At 30.4% G+C, this 10343-nt stretch overlaps 1 protein-coding gene across 2 annotated transcripts; it reads left to right on the top strand.

Annotated features, from left to right (window-relative positions):
• Positions 1–1968: 1968 nt before the first annotated feature.
• Positions 1969–3176, top strand: LOC131694175 (probable chitinase 10). 2 transcript variants are annotated; one of them, XM_058982656.1, is made up of 4 exons: positions 1969–2078; positions 2137–2201; positions 2264–2879; positions 2940–3176. In XM_058982656.1, exons 1-4 carry the CDS (start codon positions 2072–2074, stop codon positions 3110–3112), a joined length of 861 nt encoding a protein of 286 aa, XP_058838639.1. In that variant the 5' UTR covers positions 1969–2071; the 3' UTR covers positions 3113–3176. The 2 variants fall into 2 exon arrangements, with proteins under 2 accessions (XP_058838639.1, XP_058838638.1); XM_058982655.1 differs by having other exon boundaries at positions 2066–2201.
• The last annotated feature ends 7167 nt before the right edge of the window (positions 3177–10343 follow it).

The raw sequence follows: 10343 nt of genomic DNA, 5'->3' as shown, positions 1-10343 counted from the left end.
TTCTGAATGGTAGAAAGTGTAATTTTATGTCATTGCTCATGTAAAGTATATGTTTCATGTAAAATTGAATGGAACACGGTAATGTTCCGTCATTTCGTAAATTACGGTTTGTTGAATTTTGTCATGTTTGCAATTACGTCAACAATAAAATTCAGATTTTTTTAGTGTGTAGTTTGAACCATTCCTTTGTCATGATATTGTTTTGTGTAGGACTCATAAACCCATATCTCCAGAACAAGAATTCCGAACGAAACAATTCACAAGTGATAAGGATGGGTGAAAAGAGACTGCATTGTAATCGACTGAATGGAAGACTCCTGTGCCATCGACAATAATATAATTGCCAACATAACCTAGACACTTGACACGCTTTTCTATATACTTCAAGGCAAATGAATACGATTTACAGGTGGCCGTATAACAGTTTACTATTTCCAATCACTCGTTAAAATACTGGACCCCAAAGTACAATTCTGTACAAAAATAATTTTTCATATATCTGTGACCAAAACGACAATTTTTAATTCCAAGACAAATTTCTGGTTTCTAGATTTTCTAATAACTAATTAAGGCCATCAATATAGTAGAAACACCAGATAATCTTAAAACACCCTCAAGAAAAGTAGAACGAAAACGTGCTCTTTGCAATGGGATTTTCACAAACACTTCAGAATATTCTGAAACAATGGTTTTGGAATTCGTGAGATTCGTTTTATTCATTTACTTCATTTAACTAACATTTTTAAATTTTATTCTATATGCTCATTTTTTCAGATCATTCATTTTATAGATGTTCGATTTGTTTATTTTTTTTCATTTTAAACATTTGACTTATTTTAAATATATGATCATTTCATTTTAATGATTTTTTGAATTTAGAATTCTTTTGATTCATTTTGTTTATTCGACATCATTTTATCTATTGTATTCATTTTATTCTTTGTATGCATTCCGATCAGTTTATTATCTCATGCATCTTATTCGTATCAATATATATATATATATATATATATATATATATATATATATATATATATATATATATATATATATATATATATATATATATATATATATATATATATATATATATATATATATATATATATATATATATATATATATATATATATATATATATATATATATATATATATATATATATTAATCATTCTATCCATTTTATGAAAAACTTTTTTTTGCTTCATGATTATTTTAAATTTTTATTTGTTTTATTATTTTTCTTTAATTTATTCAGTTTATTCGAAGTGTTATTCGTGCAGAACTCAAAACTGTGCTTATCTCACATCTAGTTGCTTGCCAACTTTGCGCGTATTCGGCAAACTAATGAATAATACAATAGTGATATGTGTAAGAGATCCCGAAATTTCTCGGGAATAGTTTTATATTCTGTATCCCGCCGGGAAATGGAAGAACTTTAACTTGAAGGTCATCATTACTATACAATGGAGTAGCTTTAACGCTTAAACAACAAACGTATGTGCTACAAAATAATGAAGACGATGAGTAATGAAAATATTTCAAAGGGAAAATTTCAAACAAGTTTTTAAGCGACTTTGTGGTATATTTCGTTTAACACATTTAAAATAAATGTATTCATTAGTACGTACTGCAGACATACACAATTATCGAAATCATGAATTTTTAAATTGTCCTGCTTATATATCTGATCCAATATGAGTTCTTCACGAATGTCCCCCGTTATAGCTTTCCATTTCAATTCAGAACGATACAATTCACAAACTCCGAATTAATATTATCACAATATCGTTACAAGCGATAAGATAGACAAGTTAACGTGAGCTCACTAGCTAAAAAATATAACGTCGAAATAAAATGAACGAACACACTGTGCTACTGATTTCAATTAAGATAGGGAATCCTCAGCACTTAGTTGATACATTGTCAACACAGTTTTCAACTTTCAAAAGAATGGAATTTTTCAAACCCTAACGAAGAAGATATAAATAATACCACTATGAAAGTCCGAACCATTTGTTAGTATTTTACTTTTTTCGACAATCGACGTGTCAGCTTAGTAAGCTATAGCATGAAAGGTAAATTGTAACTTTGAAAAACGCAGACAACCATTTTATACCGATTGAATGATTGCAGTTTTCATAATAGTCCATTTTGGACTATTCATACATCTAACCACCGCCAGATTTATGTCGGATAACGTAAGTCAAAGTTTCAAGATACTACAGCTCTGCGAAGAAACTAATAACCTTCATTATCTCAGATATGTTTAGCAATGCCAAATGGGCAGAAGTTACCTGTGACGGGTGATTGCGGCTCTTACATAGTTTGCGAATATAACACCCAAAGCATAAGACATTGTGCCAGCGGAACTTTATTCGACCCAGTGACCCATGTATGCAACTGGGCTAGTATGGTGCGCTGCGGAGAAACGCCTACCCTTCCACCGACGTGGATATCATCTTCACAGGCACCTATCGTAACACCGAGACCAATAACGACTATTCCACCAGCAACTAATCCTCCCCCGACTAATCCTCCACCAACTAACCCTACAACTAAGGCCCCTGTTACAACCATTCGAACTACTACTACAACACTTGCACCGGTAACCAGCAGCCCACCGAATAACAACCCATACCCTCAGTGTGCTAGTGATGGTTTCTACTTCATTCCGCATCCTTCGGCATGTGAAAGCTACTACATCTGTGCCTATGGAATGCTCATTCTGCACAGCTGTGGACAGGGTGTCTACTGGAACACGGACACCAATCAATGTGATTTCCCGTATAACACGAACTGTTCGAATCTACCCAATCCTGCCAAACCCGAAACATCGACTCCCTCGATAGGAACCACTACAGCATCCACACTTCCGAGTAAGTCAGCTACCTCTGTACAGTTTCAATATCTAAATTTATTTTTTATTATTATATCAGATTGCAGAGGTACCGAAATTTTCCACCCAAGCATTGAGCATTGTGCCAAATATTACATTTGCATAGGATCGTCGCCAATACTGATGAGCTGCCCATCAGACTATCTCTGGAATCCGGCAATTTCCCAGTGTGACAGACCGGAAAATACGCGTTGTGCTACTTCTTTTCACTAATACTTACTTCCACTTACAACTGTAGGTGATAGAATATATATTTATATTTATGTGTAGTATGCATATATATATATATATATATATATATATATATATATATATATATATATATATATATATATATATATATATATATATATATATATATATATATATATATATATATATATATATATATATATATATATATATATATATATATATATATATATATATATATATATATATATATATATATATATATATATATAGGGTGATGAGCCTATTTGCACCATGTTTCTATTACCACCCTACCCATTTGAAGCCGTTGGTTAGAGCAGTGTCTGCCATCTTTGTCCAACGCATTGAGTCAAATGGTAGCGCAACAATAGGGGCACTCGATTCGAGTTTTCATTGTGCTCAAACACGAGAATTTTACTGCTTTCAACGCATTTGTGTTATTATATTGGTTCTTAACAACGAAGCAAAGCGGTTGATGTCAATTTTTACGTATTCCATTGATTGTAAGGCAAGAGATTACCGAATTAGTGAGGCACCTTGCTTAGTATGGTGAAAATAGGCTCATCACCCTATATATATATATATATATATATATATATATATATATATATATATATATATATATATATATATATATATATATATATATATATATATATATATATATATATATATATATATATATATATATATATATATATATATATATATATATATATATATATATATATATATATATATATATATATATATATATGTATATATATATATATGCATGCTTTTGTAGATAATTTATTCCAAGATGTGCATAACTTTGTGTTTAATAAAGAAATCCAAAATGTGTATTTTTACAAGTGAGATCCAACAGAAGCTACTTTTTCCTCCCGACTTCTTCTACACTGTACAGTTACTGTACACCAGCCACTTTATTTGAGGGATTCCATGAGAAACCGGCCGACCACAAAATATCAGCATAGTCGATTTGAACGAAACTTTGAAGTTGTGTTCGGTTTTTGAATTTCCATGATTTTCTCTGACAATCGCAATATTTCCATGGAAGAGCTATTTGTCAAAAGGGCGTAGTCATTTCTAGGCGCATTAATTTAATTTTTTCTCAGATTACTGTTTTTTATACAGCAAAAAAATGTTATGTCATTTTCCACAAAAACAAAAATTTGTGTTAAAAATTTGAAGCGCAAAAACCCATTTTTTCTAATTTTTTATATTTTGTCGCCAAAAACCAAAAGAGAAAAGAAACATTTTGAATGTGATTGTATGGTGGAGAACTTATCGGTAAAAAGTTTTTCTGACAATAACTTTATACATGTTTTTAAATTTCATACAAAACTGTAATTTTATTACAGAATATAATTCTATGTTTTATTTTAAATCATTATACATTTAACAAAAATCTTCCAAAATACGATAGTTTTCGAGATATTTGGAAATTTGTTGCAACAAAAACAGTCAATTCGACTGGTTACGTCCTTTTCAAAAATTATTCGCGTTATCCCTTCATAAAAAGTCATAAATCTAATGTTTATCGTTTTAAAGACGTAAATAAAACTTTTTCAGTGTATTTGGATCATGGAGAAGCTTTCTATAAAAAAAAGTTTTCCTAACAACAACTTTTGATATATATTTTCTAATTCCTACTATTTGCAGTCAAAAACACAATTTTATTTTTGAATATGATTCTAAACGCCATTTAAAATCAAAATGCTCATAACAAAAAAATTCTGAAAAGTAGTAGTTTTCGAGATATTTTAAACTTTGTTTTAACAACACAATCCTTTTTTTTATTATGACCTTTTCAGAAGTTATCCGCGATTCTCCATCAACAGCAATAACTTTTTCGAGTGGCCCATAGCATTTCCTGTAACTTTCTCTTTGACATCAAGGCGATATTGTAAACCATTTGAAAGCTATACGAAAACAATCAAAATACTATTCAACAAAGGGTCTGATGATTGAACTAAATACCCGAGCAGAGTCTGATAACAAATTGAGAACTAAACTTGATGTTGTGATGTAGTAGGGAATTTTGGTCGTTTTAGCGGTTAAAAGATGAAAGTCGAAAGCAGAAAAATTGCACTATGACATTAAACAGAAAACTATTTATGCTATCAGTGAAAGCAAATTAAAAACTCATTGAGATGGTGAAATATTTCATTGATAACAAAATAAGTAATCAATTTGATGTTTGTCAAAGAAATAGAAACAAACATTTTTTTTCTAAAAATGTAAGCACATCAAAATGAGATCAAAATATGATGTCATATCTGAAACAGTTTAAACTGATATCAAAATAAGATTTCAATTTGATGCTTGATATCACAATATGTTGTCTATTTGCTGTAATTTTGATGTTGAACTTTGCTCGGGTATCGATCATACTTTGGTTGTTTACATGTAGTTTTCAAATAGGTTACAATATCGCATTGATGGCAAAGGAGAAGTTACAGCAAATATTATGGGCCTTTCGAAAAACCTACTGTTGTTGATGGATAACCGCGAATAACTTTTGAAAAGGTCGTAATAAAATAATTGTGATGGTAAAACAAAATTTAAAATATCTCAAGAACTACTACATTTCAGAAATTTTTTGTTATGAGTATTTTGATTTAAAATGACGTTTAGAATCATATTCAATAAAAAATAATTTGGCATTTCGGAAGATTTTTGTCAAAAGAATTTTGATTTAAAACGATGCTAGAATTATATTCTGTATTAAAATTACAGTTTTGCATGTCACTTAGTATGAAATTTTAAAACATGTATAAAAATATTGTTAGAAAAACTTTTTTACCGATATATTACCCATCATACAACCACATTCAAAATGTTTCTTTTTTCTTTAGGTTTTTGTTGGCAAAATATAAAACATTAGAAGAAAATAGGTTTTTTCGCAATTTAAAGATTCAAGTTTCGTAGGAATCTAAGTCGGTCACGATTTTAAATATTTTCGGATGGATCTTCGTGGAATTCCTCATTTTCATATCTTCAATTCGTAGACCTACATACCCTCGCGTTATCATTTTAGTTCTAGACTTCCATTCTAACATATTGATAACAGCACACAATTTACGATATATAAAAAAACAACTCTTATCACACTTTACCGTTCCGTCAACAGAAATGCCTTGAAGTCGGATTGGTTTCATCTTGCTTAACTTTATAACTCGTATCTCAAATGATTACCACCAGTTTATAGCAGCAATTATCGAATGTTATCCGTTGGTCAGGCGCGTTGTAATGTTGGGCTTGATTGACTTCATTGCAATATAGTACTCGCTTATCAATAGCCACTAAAAAGATAAAGTTACTGAATTGTGACGCAGTATCCATTCAGTGAAATTTTAGCTGTTCAATAGATAATTATTTTATTAGGCTGTTCAGTTATTATTTTTCTTGTTTCAAGACAATCGAATTCAACTATATTTTGACCCATCGGCGTCGTAAATTCAACCTTTTAAGCACAATAATATTACTGACGAAGTTAGTTTATTTTCAAAAAAACTCGTCGGTCGAAAAACTTGAAAAAATCCGGTTTACTCTTTACATGAAGAGGCATATTTTAAATTTTCTTTTGAACAGTTTCTCATGTAAAATAATATCTAAAAATTTTGAAATATTTTATTCTTCACTTTTAATTTTATTTCTAAGTTAGATTTTTTATGTTCAAAACAATTGTTTTTGACGCATGTTGTGAGTGATTGAGCCCGCACGCTCCCTTTACAAAAAGAGTAACATGACAGCTATTGACATAACGACCAGACAATGACAGAAAAAATCCGGAAGTTCTAACAAATGTGATTTACTTAGTGCTAAATTAAATCTATTTTTAATTCTAAACATAATTCTAATATATATATATATATATATATATATATATATATATATATATATATATATATATATATATATATATATATATATATATATATATATATATATATATATATATATATATATATATATATATATATATATATATATATATATATATATATATATATATATATATATATATATAGCTATACCTTGAACATGAATCTTACAACTAGAAGCTTGTGTAGGTAATTATGAAGAGTTTAACCGCTATGTGTCCGACGGAGGAGAGGCCCCTGAATAACTAAGACAATTTTCAACCAATTTCGACACTTTTGGGTGTTTTCAGGAACTCATCCACTTTTAGACTTTGTAAAAATGAATCAGGTTAATTCATTTGTTTCCCGGGAATCCAGATTTCCGGAAGCATATTCCAGTACTAGGACACTATGGAATTGTATCAGTAGGCTGTATCGTGTGGTTTTGGAAGCATTTGGTGATTTGACCCTGGAACGGACATTCCGGATCAGGTTCCCGTGGGGCCGTGAGTGGCCATTTCGAGGTCAAATTGCCAAATAGTCTCATAGCAATAAATAATAGACTTCCGAAACATTTCGAAGAGTTTGGATACTCATATGGCTAGGATATTAAGTTAAGTTTACAAATCATACCCTAGTACTGGAATATTACTCGGAAATATCCGGATTGCTAAGAACCAGATCCATTCATTCGGTTAAATTTCACAGAATCAAAAGGTAGACGTATTCTTGAATCCAAAACATCTAAAAGTGTCTAAATCGGTTAAAGCCATAGTTATGAACATTTCAATTTGTATGCACCCGGGTACCCTCGACGGCCTGTTAAAGGTGTTTTTGTTGGATACACAACTGTTAAATCTACGCTTATACACTCGAAACTTTGTTCGTAGATTACTTATTTAATTAGAATAGTTTCTCTAATCATTCAAATTTGAAATGAGTTTAACTCCTGGCTTATAAAATACTGATTTGTTGTACTTTTTGAGTATATTGAGTACAACGTATACAAAAGTTCGAAATTTTACTTAACCTTATTTTTAGGAAGCTTCGTAAAGAGTCTATTTTTTATACAACAAATAAATCTTAGATTTTAGCAAGAATAATAAATTCCAAACGAGTTTTTATTTTTCTTTAGAATCGGATGTGCCAAATTGATTTGTAAAAGCTAGTTTAATTGAAAAGCATTTTTTTAAAGCTAGTTCGTAATTATTTCAAATTATTTCAAGCTTACGTTCGCAATGTTTTTTTTTTATATTCAATACCCCAAAGTGTTAAAATGGATGAAACTCTTTGCTAATTGATAAATCGCTGATATTAAACAAATTCAGCAGTTAAAAATGCTGCCAGATTTTTTTTATTCAAGTTGGACTCGAATTTTGCAGTATATTAAAATGCTTTGTTCAATACCAATTAAAATCTATTTAATAATGAGTATCTTTTCGGAATAAGTTTAAACAACAAACATTTGAATGAAAGTCATTGACATCAAGAACATCAATCATAATTTTTACCTTTAAAAAGTAAAACACAGCGTAGTTGGTAAATCGATATCATTGTATGCAGTTTACCTGGGTTCGATTCCCAACCTCGCACATAGGGTTGAGATTTTTTTTACCATTCAAATATCGATTTTTTGCTTCAATCGTAAGAGTTGTTATCAGAGAGTATTCTTGCAAGGTTTCAGTCTCTAACTAATTAGGCCTATGAGATTCCTTTAATTTGATTTTTTTCTTTCTAAAACTTTGAAGCTGAAGCATTTTATTGAAACCATGTGTTTCAAAATTCCGTGCTCGATTACGGAAAAACTATAAATGCTATGCATACAAGTAAAAAATTGTTTTTTAAATAAATTAATTGTGCGCAGACTGAACTTAAAATGCATTAAAAAATCTCATTCTCATTCTCAACCTCGAGTATTTTATTAAAAATGCTGTTAATCCACCTAACAGTTTGATGAGACTTTCTTATAACTCTTATCACTCTCATCTTATATTATATCGATTGAGAGCGTTTAGATCGAGATGTTTCACGATGTTTTCGATAAAACATACTATATGGGACAGTCTCATAACTCAGAGAAACGCTCACATCAGCATGGGGCAACATCCGTGCGAGAAATCTCAAAGGTTAAACCAAATCAAAGGTAAAGCGAAAAAATTGCCTAGAAAATAGACGAACAAACGAACTATATAGATATCTAATGCTTGCTTAATACCATATCTATGTTCTTCAATCAATGCATCATGTAGGGAAAACTGAATTTTCCTAAGGGGGGTACATTTGTTGTGCTGGGTAAAAAAACCGATAATATTTTTGTATATATTTGCAGTGAATACTCTCAATAGCGTTTATTCAAATTTTCAACGCGACTGATAACTAAGAACTGAAATTGCTGCACTTCATATCACATTTCATCTGGAGTGCTTGCTTTAAACATTATTTCGAAACCGACTTTTTCAAAAAGTGACCTCACAGTGAGCAACATATTTCGAATACCATTGAACCAATCAATCTGCAACTTCCCAGTATTATCTTTGATTTGACCCATTATAACTAATTCTAATGCCACAGAAAAATTTACAGATTCTCAAAATCCGATAGGGAAACCATCATCATTACTGGAACTTTGTTTTGTGGAACTCTTCGATAACCTTCCGTCACTCGCGCTAGTGCACGCTGCTCTGAAAATCTAGCGAATTTGTTCAGAGCCATTTCGTCGCTGTTGTGCTATCTTATGACAAGCGCCATTTAGCACATTTCGAGAAAAACAATTTTTAAAGCTTGAGGTTGAATATCTTGTATCTTATAAACGGTAGAACCAATTCAGAGAAGACAATTGATGCTTCTGTATTAATCTTCCCAATATTACAAAGATCGGTAAACTACATTGCGAGTTTTTACTAAAAATGTAAACAAAAGTCGCACTCATACGTGTCATAGGTGTGTATTCATGACAAAATTTGTATGGCGTGTCATAATCATGCATGGAAAATTTTCCATAGGAAAAAAGCATCAATTATAAACTTTTATTCATATCTTTGGTTTAATTTGGTCTATAAACAATCGGTTAGATGCATTTTGAAGGAAATGAATCAGTGAATCTAGAAAAAATATTAACTTTTGGTTACAGTGTTGCCAAAAATGCTATATTTCCAGTTTGAAACTTAAAATGTGTTTTTCTCAAAACTCGTATATTTTTTCTTTTGAAATTTTTTTATGCCATTGTGTTCCTCAGACATTTCTACATATAAAAAAATCTAAAACTTCAATATAACTTGAGTAAATCCCAAGATACAGTGATTTGAAGCAAAAAACTCATAATTTCTCATCATGTTTCTCGCTATATCTTAGTAACTAAGTAG

This window comes from Topomyia yanbarensis, chromosome 3, assembly GCF_030247195.1.
Source record: "Topomyia yanbarensis strain Yona2022 chromosome 3, ASM3024719v1, whole genome shotgun sequence".
Classification (NCBI taxonomy): Eukaryota; Metazoa; Arthropoda; class Insecta; order Diptera; family Culicidae; genus Topomyia; species Topomyia yanbarensis.
Note: the sequence above shows the minus strand (reverse complement) of the source record. Positions and strands in the feature narration are given on the sequence as shown.